The following is a 13204-nucleotide window of genomic DNA, read 5'->3' as shown; positions in this document are numbered from 1 at the left end:
CCGGGTTTACTCATGAAGCCTCTTATCGTGTGTGGATCATTTTATTTCTCGTTGCAGGAGAGTCAAAGCTACTTTGTGTTTTACCTGTTTAATCATTTGCCCGTTGCTGCTGAAGACGGCGAGCGGCGTGCCGGTGTTGTCGGAGGCGATGTAGTATTCCTCTCCGCTGCTCACCTCCATGGCGAACAAATGTCCCTGAACACAGACATTCAGTGTATTTATATCCAGCTTTCAGATAAACAACGACTCCATATAAGCTGTGTGGAAACAGGATGTGTGAACACCCACGCATACCTGCAGGTCGTAGTACAGCGAGGAGATGTCCGAGCTGGAGTGGTTGAAGATGTGCGTGATCCTGGTCGGGTGGTTGAGGTCGGCGTAGAAGAACTGAAGGTGCTGACCCACGCTGTTCCTGGTGGAGACCCTGCGGCCCAGGCCGTCGTAGTGGTACACCACGCTCCAGCCGCCGGGGCCCCGGTTGTAGGCCCTCAGCAGCTGACCCTTGGAGTTGTAGTCGAAGATGTCCGAGCCGCGCTGGCTGAGGTAGCCGTCCTCGTCCAGGCGGTACTGGACGTCCCCGAGGCGCGTGATGCGGTCTCTGAGGTCGTAGCGGAGCGGCAGGATGCGGGCGCTGTTCCCGGGGTTCAGCAGGTGGAGGTTGCCGTTCAGGTCGTAGCTGTAGCGCCACGTGGACCAGTCGTTCACCTATAGAACAAGCAATAGCGTAAAAAGGTTTGATCTTTATTTTCCTGCTAACAATAATGTGCATACAAATATGAAAAAGACCAAGTTTGAGGAGGGACGGTCAGAAGCTAAGCTTACCATATCATTTACATATAGCTCATATATATGTGTGAAATAGTCATTATCCAAATACAATAAAATAATTCCAAATAAATAAAAAACACCCCATATTGAACCTGACTGATCAATGATAAATCACATCATATTCACCTTGACGCCGCTGAGCTGGCCGTCTCCGTCGTAGTCGTAGCGGTATTGGGTGGTGTTGGCGTAGGGCCCGATTTTCAGCTCCCGCTTCACCACCCGGCCCATGCTGTCGTACTGCACCGTCATCCAGTACATGAGCGAGCGGAAGATCTCGTACTGGACCTCCTTGATGCGACCGTGGGTGTCGAAATGCTTGCTCAGCGTCATGACGGCGGTTGTGATGATCTGATTAATGTCGTAGTAGATGACCCCGAACTTCCCAAAGTGCTCCACCTGGAGGAGGGAGGGAGAAGGTGAGACGAAGGTGGTGCAGTCGCAGACAAAGTTCAATTATTTTCTTCTCTGTTTATTACCATTATTACTATGATCATTATTTTTCTTTATAATTATTATTATTATTACTGTTATTATTATTTATTTATTTATTTTTATTTAGCTTTTTATTTTTTTATTTATTAAGTTGTAGCTTCATTTTTCATATTATTATTATTATTTCTATTATTATTATTTTCTTTTTTTCCTTAGTTTTTTCTAATTTTTTATTTATTTAGTTGTAGTTTCATTTTTCATATTATAATTATTATTAGTAGTAGTACTGTTATTATAATCATTTTCTTTTTTCTAAATTTTTATTTATTTAGTTGAAGGTTCATTTTTACATATTATCCCCTATTATTATAGGGGATAATATGTAAAATAATAATAAAACAAACCAAAATAAATCTAAATTCTTTTGTGCATCATTAGCGATAAGAAGCAGACTGGAGGAACATTTCTTTACCTTTCCAGAGATCTCGTCGTATCGGTAGAGGTCGACGGGCAGCGGCGTCTCGCTGATGACCGGCTTCATGCTGGCGATGCGGAAGCTGTTGTCGTGGTAGGTGTAGTCGAACCTGGCGTTGACCATTCCCTCCTCGCTGAAGCGGTAGATCTGCTTGTCGATGAGCGGCCCCATCTTGCGGTAGCGGATGGTGCAGGAGAAGCCGCCGCTCTGCAGGTTGACCATCTTCAGCACGCCGGCCGTCTCGTCGTAGCCGAAGGTGACGGCGGTGCTGTCGTACACGATCTCCGACAGCTTGGCCAGCTTGCCGTACTTGTAGAGGACGCGGCGGCCGGTGCCCAGGAAGTGCGTGGCCTGAGGCCGGCCGTCCTCGCTGAAGTCGTGGATGATGGAGGCGTTGCTCTCCGGCGGGTTGTAGGTGTTGCGGATGTACCCGACGGACACGTGGGTGAACATGGTGTGGCGGGCCACGCTGGGCATGGTGACCGCCGTGACCCGGCCCGAGGCGTCGAACTCGAAGATGTACTGTCTCTGGCTCTGCAGCAGCAGCACCATGGACTGGAAGCGGGAGAGGAAACAGCAGAATCCGGATTAATATAATAGCATTATCAATGGATGACTTGCCTCCTGTGAAACGGCACCGGCAGTAATTTGCTCTCAGCTGACAAATTTGAATCTTCATAACCATGAAAATGATGTATTACTTCACTCAATTCTGCAATCCAAATTGCTATCCGTTCTCGCAAATTGCCTTTGGTGGAGATTTGTTGCCACGGCGACCACGTTTTGGGAAGATAAATGTGCTTACTTTGTCCAGGTAGCTGTAGCTCCACACCTTCCCGTCCACGAAGGAGCGAGACAGGATGCGTCCCTGCGGGTCGAACTCGGTCCTCTCGCTCATGCTGCCCCGCTGCAGGCCGACCAGCTGGCCGGTGGTGGAGTACGACACGTTGACCACCGCCAGGCTGCTGCTGGGCAACCACATGGCGGGCCGGCCCTGGGCGTCGTACATGATGCGCAGCGTGAACTTGCGGTGGTCGTCGTAGATCTTCTCGGTGCGCGTGTTGCGGTCGAAGTCGATGGAGAGGAGGTTGCGGCCGTGAGCCTAAAGAGACGACGGGGAAGAAGAGTTTTTATTTCAGGGTCATTTTACGGAAACATCTATCGCCTTTACAGAAATATAACAAAAAAAACACTTCAGGGTTATTAAACAATTACAGTTTCTTGGACCAGCTTCTGTGCAATAAAACGGTACTTTGTGCAACAACCGTGCAGTAACTGCTGTTTTTAAATCCTTATTTATATTCTTTACATTTTTATATTTCTTATTTATTTTATTTTTTTCTAGCTGCAAACTAGAGACTGCTTCCAACAAAGTTTCATTGTATAACATTCAATGACAATAAATATATTTAATATCCATCCATCCATGCACAATGCAATGTAAGTGAAGTATTTTTAGGTCAAAACACATTTTTCTACCATTTAAAATGCAATAATGTAAACATAACTATCAAATATATCATGTAAGTTACATACAAACATTACCAAATAAATAATATAAAATATATAATGAAAGGAATGCTCTCCTGGAGTCATGTCCCTGTCAAAAGTCTCTTATTTTGAAATAACCATATATATCCTTTCTAAAGATCTATGCAGAAAGTCGATTGTCTCATTTCATAAACGTTCTCATTCATCTCCTAATTTCACATGAAGCTTTTAGTTAAAGTCACTGGAATGACCTCCTTTAACGTTCGGGGATTGTAAAGAAATAGAATAAAAAAGCGGATTAAAGTACATCATTTGGCGAGTATAGCGTGATTAATGTGTGTTCATAAAGTCAATGAGTTATGCAATCTTGCCGTTTTAAAAGTGGACGTTCCGGTAGAACGATCCCTCAGGAAAACGTTATTAATATTTTTAACAAGGCTGTCAACCGACGCATAATAAAGGAGTCAACTCACTCTGAGCTTCCTCCCGAACACCGTGACCTTGCCCTTGGTCTGCTCCTTCCTCAGACGCCACTCGATGGAGTTGAGGCCGTTGTCGGTGGGCAGCGTGATGTTCCTGCGGCCGATGGTGGGGCTGACGGAGCCGGCCAGGATGTGGGGCTCCGTGTGGAAGCTGATGCCCATGCCGTTGGCGTACATCACTCTCAGGGTGCCGTTGTTGCACAGCTGGTAGCTGTTCCTCACCTGGTCTGTAGGGGGAGACAGAGAGGTGTAAAGGACAGCTGTACAACCATTTCCTACCATTAATATTTACGTTGGAAGAAAAGAAGGAGATTACAATAACCAGGTTTTAATGTATAATATGAGTGACCTTCTGCCTGAAAACTTTCCTCTTTTCCTAGAAAAGGAAAAAAGTCCGATCTTAAGCCGAGAGGCTCTCAGTAAGAACTAGATCATGTCCATAAAATATTCACGAAGCTGATTCCTCTTCGTGCAAACTCTAAAATATTCTGAATGAAAATAATGGGGCTAAACTGTCTCCCTCTCTCCAATCTCCCCCATCTCTCCGGTTTAATGACTCACTCTCAAACACAGGGATGGAAACAGATAAGCCCGTGCCTAATGCTGAGGCAGAGAGTTTCCCCTCAGATGTCTGAAAACAGGCGCTCTGATCACAACCACGCCATAGAAGAAGGTAAGATAATATTGTTTTCAGCTCAGAAATATCTGGCAGATGCAGCGGGGAAAGCTTTTTTTTTTTTTTCACAATAATTTTTTTGTATTTCACTTACAAAAGGTTAGGGGATCAGATGGTGTCTCCCTTTGAAGCCCCTCCATAAATGACAGTAATCCATAAGGCCAATTTGTAATAAAGCTCCGGGCACATTTTTAACAATGCCTCAAACAGACAAGTGAAGCTTTTTCCATTGACTTGGCAGCAACAGCCTTTAGATAAATCTTCCCTGCTCTCTCTGTCTGAACGACCTCGTAATAAAACAGAGAGAGAGAGAGAGAGGGCGAGAGACAGAAACGAGAGCTGGAGGGCCAACGAGAATTCACTGTGGAGGAGTTAATGAAGAGAGCGAGAAAGAGCGGAAAGAGAGGGAGATGGTTAAGTGAGTATGTCAGCGGAGAGCCGTGCTGAAACCCACACAGTGCGGCGGAAACCTTAAATGACTTACAGCTCTGTGAACAACTCTCCCCTCCTTCTTTCTCCTCCTCCTGCAACGCAGGTGGATCTCTGAATGCATCCACTACTCGTTCTCTCCAAGGCCTTCTCTCTGATGCAGCCCGCAGTATGCATTGTTACTTCGGTCACGCCACTGGTCAAGAACAGGGGGGAAATGATTCCCCTTTCTTTTTTTTCCTCCTCTTTAAACAGACCAAATAAGCTGAGGGATCATGGGAACTGGCTGAAAGCTGTGTTTGTATGTCAGTGTGTGTGTGTGTGTGTGTGTGTGTGTGTGTGTGAGGAGAAAGCTTGAGGGATGAGGAGGATTCACTCTGCATGAGTTAATGAATTTCGCCCGTTATGATATTCAAAAGCGGGATGATCCCAACTGGGATTAACAACTATATGTTGGTGATTTGATTCCAGGAGACGAAGAGGGAGGGAGAGAGAGAGAGAGGGCTGGATGTGAGGGGGAAGGAAAAAGTAAAAATAATTTCCCGAAGCATGCACATAACTTGAAAATTACAAGACTTTCAATTAGAGTCGGCGGGCCGGCGCTCGCTCGCCATCACAGAGAGATGAAGTCGTTTTTTAAGAGTCCGCTGCAGCAGAGCCTCGGCTCCTCACAAAGTGTTTAAAATATTCATGAGCCGCTCTCTACCTTGCACCACGGTGTACGAGGCTTCCACGGAGGACAGGTTGGTGATGACGGTGACGTCGTCGTCCCTGCTGGAGCTCTCGATGTCGATGTTGATGGAGCGCTCGATCTCGCGGTGGAGGCTGCGCACCATGCCCGTCGGGTACGTGACGTTGGTGAGGCGGCCCTCGCTGTCGTACCTGCCGGGCGGGACGGGATGTTCAGTGAGGTTCATATAGGTGGAGGAACTGGCTGTAGTACTAAAAGCGAACAGCGGGGGGCAGCAGCAGCACACTGTGTGAGGTGTGAGGAATAATTGGGAATGCAGCAGAACGTGCTGGACATAAAAAACAGTGAAACTGGCTGGTTTTGAATTTCAAATAGGTGGAAAAACACAAACACACATTCAGACACTCACTGGTAGAACGTGGTCCATCCGGTCTCATCGGCTTTGGTAGCCAGGAGGCCCGTGTTGCCGCTGTAGCCCATCAGAGCCACCTCCTGGCCCAGGGCCGACACGCTGCGCAGACCCCCGGTGGGGTCCAGGCCCAGAGTCACCACCTGGTTCTCGGGCAGCAGCACCAGGCGGAGCAGGCCGGCCCCGCCCCCCTGGCCCTGGCCGTCCCGCCTCACCTTCACCGTGTTGTTGCAGTTGTCCGACAGCATGGACAGCTCCCCGTCGGCGCTGTAGGTGAAGTTGTAAAGGGGCTCGCCGGTCACCAGGCTGATGGTCTGGATGTGAAGCCCCTCCCCGTTGAAGACGTACAGCTCCTGTTCCCGTGGCGACGCCACCTCGTACTGCGCCAACCCTCCGTAGCCCACGCTGGAGACGGCGGGGCCGGGCCGGTTGGCTCGCACGGCTCTGATGCGGATGTTGTTGAGGTCGGCGATGAAGAGTGTGCCGTCGGGCGACACGGCCAGGGAGGTGGGCGAGTTCAGGCCGCCGTCCGGGGCGTAGCCGTCGTCGCCGTAGAAACAGTTGCAGTTGACGTCGTTCTTGCAGTCGCAGTCGGAGGCGACGCCGGCCAGGAGAGAGATCTCTCCGTTGGTGCTCACCTGAGAAGAAGAAGAAGAAGAGGAGGAGGAGGAGGAGGAGGAGAGCCGGTTAATGATGAGCTCAGTGAAAGAAGATGTATCACCAGAAGCACAATTTCATTTTGAGTCATCAAAACGGAGGAATGCCCGAGCTGAAAGGAGCGTCTGGAGATCTGAAACAATCTCAGAATACCTTAAAAGAAAACACTCCCACACAGCTGAGCCCAACAAAGTCCTTCTACGTCACGGCGTCCTGCCGCCTCGTACCTGTCTCACTCTGTTGATCTTCTTCTCGTCCGTCTCGGCGATGTAGAGGACGCCGGTGTGGGACAGGGCGATGGCCGTGGCGCTCTCCAGGGCGGCGTGGATGGCCAGCTTACTGAGGCTGTAGTCGATGCCGGGAACCTGGCAGTGCATGGGCCGACCCGCGATGATGCTCACCTGTGTGGGAAACAACGGAGGATGTCTAACGGAATCACACGGTGGCTTTAATTAAGCGGCGGTCTGCACTGGAAACTTTCCATAATGAAGCAGGATTCCAGAAAGTCGACTCTTCCAACAGCTAATTAATCAGTAATGGTAGCACCAGTGCAAAACTTAAAACTTTTTACTTCTAAATTGGCTTGAGAGAGCTCTAATTGGGACTAAATTCTGTCAAGAACCACCCTAAGGGTTTCCCAGGGGGGGATCTGACCCTCGTGTACAGACCTGGTGGTTCTCAGTGATGCGCAGGATGACGTTGTTTTCCAGGACGTAGAGAGAGTTGTCCATGGGGTTCACGGCTAAGTCCGTGGGCCACTCCAGACGCACCTAGCAGGCAGAGACAAGAGTGAGTGTTTTCAACGGATGCCAAGGTTCAGACGAGTCCACGTCTGCAGTCCTCACTCTCCTCCGATCCATCCATTCCTTTTAATCCCTCTTCTAAATCGGTCTCCCGGGCCGCTCCACGTCCACACAGTCGTCACAGCTCAGCACTCTCAGGGGTCGTGACATCACCATCCATCACGCTGACACCTCTCTCTCATCCCCCCCCCCCTCCCCTCTCCTGACAGTCGTACCTGGCTGACGTCCATGCTGGAGTCGCAGCTCAGCGGCCTCACGGCGGTCAGGTCGTTGGCCCCCAGCAGCGTGGAGATGATGCCGTTCTGGTCCACCTTCCGGATCATGGTGGCGTCCACGAAGTACATCAGCCCGTTCTTATCCACGGCGATACCTGTCAGAGCAGGGAGAGGGGAGGGGGTGAGTGACGACCGCATAAATCAGAACGGCGGTGGCGACCTAGCGGAGAGGTTTTTTTTTTTAAGTCAATTAAACTTCAACTCTCTTCCAAGTGGCTGAAAAACGGGAAGCGGGGCCCTGACAGCTGAACTGCTCGATGCTTCATGGATTGAGAGGGAACAAAATGATGGAAGGGGCGCTGAACTGTTAGATAAGTGTTAGTTTTGGGATGAGTCATCGGGATGTGGAGCCGAGCTCACGCTCCTCCCAGAGGGCAAATGTAGACTGCAAGCAGATTCCTTTTTGGAAAAAGGCAAAGCGATCTGTTGCACTCCACTTCTTTCCCTCGGTTTCCCCTCGCTGCATTTGCTTCTACCTCTCTCTCTCTCTCTCTCTTTCCCAGCGTTTACCCGTGGTGCTGTGTCAGCCCCGTCGGCCTAACAGGCAGCCGGCGTTCAGACAGGTGTGTTTGTTCGAGGCTCCGTGGCCCCAAAAATAACTCCTAGATACCGAGATACACAACAACAGATGGAGGATGCGGTGGAGGAGCACAGTCTAAATGAGAGGGGGAGAGAGACAGAGTGGGCAAGCTGGCTGACTTTACCTGTGACAGGTGAGAGGGGGGGGGGAATCAGTGGCACATTGTCTTCTCCCGTCTCTCACAAACACCCTCACACCCTGCATGTATACTGACGTGTGAGCCGCAGACTGGGAATGTGACAGCGTGACATCCTTGACAGTTTGGTGTCACAATGTTCTAAAGAGCCAACGATCCACAAAAATAATCCCATTAATGAGTTAACCTGGTTTCTAACCTCCTTCCGTGTCTGTCCTGCTTTAGTTGAGTCACACGACGGGAACGTCGGGAAAACAAATTAGGATTCTGATCGAGGAGGTTTGAAGGCGCCTCAACCTACATCGTGACGATCATGAAGGTGATTTTTTTAAGACATGATAATCTGAAGATTTCACTCGAATTATGATTCTGTAATCATGACTAAATACAGGGTCGCCCATAAAGTTGGAATATTTTGTTTTCAGACACAATCCTCTGTTCATTTCTGTTTAAATGCCTCAGTGATCACGTTTGACCAGCTGCAATGATTACATAATGTGTCCCAATTAACCAGGTGAAATGAATTCATGCATAACATTTGTTTGTCGCTGTAAAAGACAAGACATTTGCAAATTATAATTGTTTTTTTTTTGGCCTGATTGCACCTCAGCCCAAGGTGACGTCTTTAAATGCTGTTGAGTTCAAATAAAGTTATAAAAACCAAAAGATATTCAATCTGCAATCATGAAACAGCTGCAATCCCTTACATTTGAGAAGCAAGATTCATAAAAAAAACATTTTTTTTGCCTGATGATTGACTAAAATCGATAATTGAATGATTTTGGATTCTGTCTTCACCTTTGGGGCTCATGAGCGTAGCCTCGGTGGCTTTGCCTCCATCGCCGCAGCGCTCGTCGAAGGGCAGACACTGCTCCCCGGTCCCGGCGACCACCTCGGCGTTGTCCGACAGCAGGCGGCCTCCGGACAGCGAGTGGACGCGGTAAATCCGGCGGGAGTTGGTGTCTGAGATGAACAAAGCCCCCGACACCGGATCCACCGCCAGGAAGTACTTATGGGTGGGGTTGTTGCTGAGGCGACAGAACAAAAAGCGATGATTACGTCTGTGAATAAGCTTTGATTTTATATATTGAATGTCACTCTTGCTATTGTTGCTGGATTGTGCAGAAACAAACTTTTAATTGATTGTTTACCTGTGTCTGAAATCTTTGTTCCTTTTGAGGGAGAAAGTGAGAGAAAAAAGCAAAATGATTCACAGAGTCTGAGGAGAGCAACACAAAGAATGGGACATATCGTAGGAGCTGCCTTTTAAAGTAATAATTCTTATATCTGCCATGGGGGCCTGTGATTTGTACCTGTATCTGGCAGGTGGTAATTTAATTCCCTGCCTTTCCTTCAATCCAACCTTCTTGTATCCATCAGTATTTTCTTAAACAACCTGTTTGTAAGCGATCTTCCTCTTACCTTAACTCCAGGATGCCCGTCGTGTTCATAGACGGGTACACCCTGCGCACAAAGTTGAGGTCGCCGACGTAGAGGCTGCCGTCGACGCCCATCGCCAAGGCGACCGGCGCCAGCAGCTTGTTGCCGTCGGCCAGGCCGTTGCAGCTGGGGCAGGAGATGCTGCGCCTCCGCCCGTTCCCCATGACGCTGGTGATCACCGGCGGCTGCTCCGTCACAAAGATGTTCTCGCCGCTTCCCTTGTGGAGGATCCCTGGACGGGAGGAGGGAGACACGAGGGGATTCAGAGTCTGATTTCAGCTTGAGGAGATTTGGTGACAATCTGTTCGTTGTATGTCACATATTGTTCATTCATGGTCCCCAGAGGAGGAAATCTACTGACTTTGATGATCCCCTCGACTTAAATCGGGTCCAAATCTGAAGACGTAAGCCCAAAACTCAGCTAATGACAGTCCCGCCATCCTCTTTATGTTGTGTTAAGAGCTGAAGACGCTAAACTAAGATGGTAAACATTATATCTGCTGAACGCCAGCATGTTAGCATCCTGATGTTAGCACTTTCCAACATAATGTTTATAAAACGACACAGGAATGCACTTAAAGCTGCTTTACTGGCATCTGTTTGCTTGTGTGAGCTCACGATATTGCATCATTCTCCGGAGAAACATTATGCATTCCCCCGCTCCTAATAAATAACGATAATAAATACCTCTAAATGCCACTGGATCGCTGCATCAGCTCACATTTATATATCCACGCCTTTTAGCAGAGAGTGTAAAGAATGGTATAGCAGCTGCTGCTGATTGGTCAGTGCACTTGTTTACTCAGTGGGGCTGGTGTTTGTGGACGAGGGAGTCAAACTAGGCGAGACAAGAAAAGCTGTTTGTGTGAAAATCCTCCCTGACAGGTAAAAAGCGGCGCCTGGCAACTCCACGCGAACCCCGGGAAGCGCAGCGCGGTACACTCCCTCCCCGAGACAATAGCAAGTTTAGTGAGATATACAGTAACTGTAAACCTGCTACACACAGGGGGGCTGGCTAAATATAAACTAGAAGGGAAAACAGCCCGTTTGTGAGGGATATATGTATATTTATTTACCGCTGCGTGTGTTTAGGATGTGATGCTTGTCGAGCGACCAGCCGCCCAGACTGGTGGGATCCAGTTCGTAGCCCTGCAGGATGGCCGTCCTCTTCTCCCACAGGATGAGACTGGCACACGACTCGTATTCGTAGCCCACCGACACTGCATATAGGAGAGGAGGGGAAAAACACAAAAAAAAAACGAGGTGAGGACACAAAAAGACCAGAGAATTACAGGAAGAGGAAGATCTGCAAATCTTCATCCCGAGTTCATTTAAATTGTGTGATATGAAGAGAAGCTAGTTAGCACCTGTAGAAAAACCCCTGCACTCACACCTAGCAAACGCTCTCACATGCTGCTAAAACAATTAAAAACCTTGTTAATTGGACAGCTTACCCGGTGGGCCTTTAAACCCACAGGCCACACTGGTTGCCATGGTAATAAACCTCTGCCGCCGCCCCCAATCATGTACAGCACCGACGGTCTCAGCTGATTTACTCAAATGTACAAATATGGAAAAGGAGGTTAAGTTTCGACAGATACGCTGAGAGTGTGTTTGTGTTATTGTGTTGCTAAAAGGAAATATGTGTTAACACATCCACTCCACCCCCCCCCGAGTCGCAGTGAGACTGCTGCTGCCGCCACCTTTTCAGCTCCACTGCAAACAATAATGTAGCATAAAAACCTAACCTAATCCTAAACCGTGTACACGCCCTATAATCTATGAGATATGTCAAAATTACAGTTGCTCTCGGGGAACTCGGGGCTCTTTGAGTGAGTGTAATTTCCCCAAACAGTACGCCTCTCATGATTTCAGTCCACGCCGGAGCCCCAGATGTCCACTGCATCTGTGGCCTGACAGCAGTGTTTGGCTGACAGCATCTGTGAGCGAGTGTGACAGCAGAATGTAATAGCACCGAGGCTCCCCTGGACTCCTGCTTGCTGCTCCAGTAGCTAACTGCTAACTCACCCTGATGGCTAATAACCCTTCACCACAGTTACGGCTGGCTGGCTGACTGAACCACACGCGGCTTCAATGAAAAATAGACGTACGAAGAGAAAAAAAAAAAGCACTTAACTGTGGCTATACTGCATAGTGGATAAGGGGCCAAGTTTCTGGTGTATTATCTCTCCTTCAGCCTTCCCTAATTAGCACTCTCTCCCTCTGTCATAGCCAGCGCTGCCTCACTGGGGAAGTTTCTCCTCTAGCTTCTAGTCCGTCCATCCCTTCCACTCACCGACGGCTTGAGAAAGGCCGTAGACCCTCTGCCCGTACGCGTCCGTCTTGTCCCAGATGTAGGTGTAGGCCAGGTTGGGCGAGGCGTGGAACCACTTCTGGAAGAGGTGGCCCTCCACGGCGACCATCAGGTGCACCTTCAGCAGGCCCATGGACACCACGGCCGGAGTCATGGTCACCTTGAGCAAGGAGCGGTAACCTTGGGTCCTGGAGCTTAGGTAGCACAGCTTTAGACTGGTGCCGGGCACCTCGATCTGCTCATGCAGCACCTGGAAGACAAAGAGAAAAAGATGACAGGAGAGGGGGATTAGAGGGGATTAGAGGGAGAGGGAGTAATGGGGGTCACGCTTCCACTGACGGCTGAAGGACAAAAAAGGGGAAAAAACAATGGAAGAAATAAAGAAATAGAGAAAGAGGGAACACATGGAGGGGGGAAAAGCTATGGAAGCGAAAGGAGGGGGATGGGGGGGGGGGACAGGCAAACAGGGAGAGAGCGGGAGGAGAGCGAGGGAAACCAGAAGGGAGATTAGCCGGCTGCCAGAGGTCAGTGGTACTGCACCTGTGTCTCCGGTATGATGGGTTTCTCCCCTGGCTTGGAGCTGAAGAAGGAGGAGAGAGGGGATGCAATCACAAGAGGGTCAGGCCTGACGAAGCCACTCAGGTCACAGCCCGGGATCGTGTTCTCTTCTGTCTTAAGCACCAGAGTGTCCATAGCATAAAACTGGCTCCAGGGCAGCCACACGGTGCGCTCCTGGCTCAGGAAGGGGGCGCGCTCGAACCGCAGCGTCAGTGAGGCCCCGCCGTTAGCTATCAGGTCAAACCTGGGGAGGTTGGAAGAAGAGGGGGGGAATGAGGTACAGATGGGGACGTGCTGAGGTGGACTAAAACACGATATCATATTTACTTCATTGACAAAAAAAACACCTGGAATAGATTTTTGACAAACTTTTACAAACATCTAGACAGTAAACAGATAACAGTCTGAAATATGAATGTTAGAGCTCTGGTCTCAGTGTAGAAGTGATATTTATTAGATGATCTTTAACCTTTTAACAGCTGTGGGCTAAGGATTAGTACAGAAACAGGTTAAATACACAAGCTCTGT

At 49.1% G+C, this 13204-nt stretch overlaps 1 protein-coding gene across 6 annotated transcripts in view; it reads right to left on the bottom strand.

Moving 5' to 3' along the window:
* The window catches only part of tenm2a (teneurin transmembrane protein 2a), a 147998-nt gene that overhangs the window by 4378 nt on the left and 130416 nt on the right, over positions 1–13204 (bottom strand). For all 6 annotated transcript variants that reach the window (XM_084009153.1, XM_084009155.1, XM_084009154.1 and 3 more), the window contains 17 exons: positions 12659–12920; positions 12101–12368; positions 10881–11024; positions 9787–10036; positions 9516–9536; positions 9163–9392; positions 7589–7743; positions 7239–7340; positions 6798–6971; positions 5914–6551; positions 5520–5695; positions 3700–3935; positions 2541–2837; positions 1733–2290; positions 955–1224; positions 295–705; positions 85–195 (listed from right to left, as the gene is read on the bottom strand). In XM_084009153.1, coding sequence (XP_083865279.1) covers positions 85–195; positions 295–705; positions 955–1224; positions 1733–2290; positions 2541–2837; positions 3700–3935; positions 5520–5695; positions 5914–6551; positions 6798–6971; positions 7239–7340; positions 7589–7743; positions 9163–9392; positions 9516–9536; positions 9787–10036; positions 10881–11024; positions 12101–12368; positions 12659–12920 — 4303 coding nt within the window. The remainder of the gene's footprint in view (positions 1–84; positions 196–294; positions 706–954; positions 1225–1732; positions 2291–2540; positions 2838–3699; positions 3936–5519; positions 5696–5913; positions 6552–6797; positions 6972–7238; positions 7341–7588; positions 7744–9162; positions 9393–9515; positions 9537–9786; positions 10037–10880; positions 11025–12100; positions 12369–12658; positions 12921–13204) is intronic.

This window comes from Eutrigla gurnardus, assembly GCF_963514095.1.
Source record: "Eutrigla gurnardus genome assembly, chromosome: 5".
Lineage (NCBI taxonomy): Eukaryota > Metazoa > Chordata > Actinopteri > Perciformes > Triglidae > Eutrigla > Eutrigla gurnardus.
The sequence above is the reverse complement of the archived record's forward strand: the minus strand, read 5'-3'. Positions and strand labels throughout refer to the sequence as shown.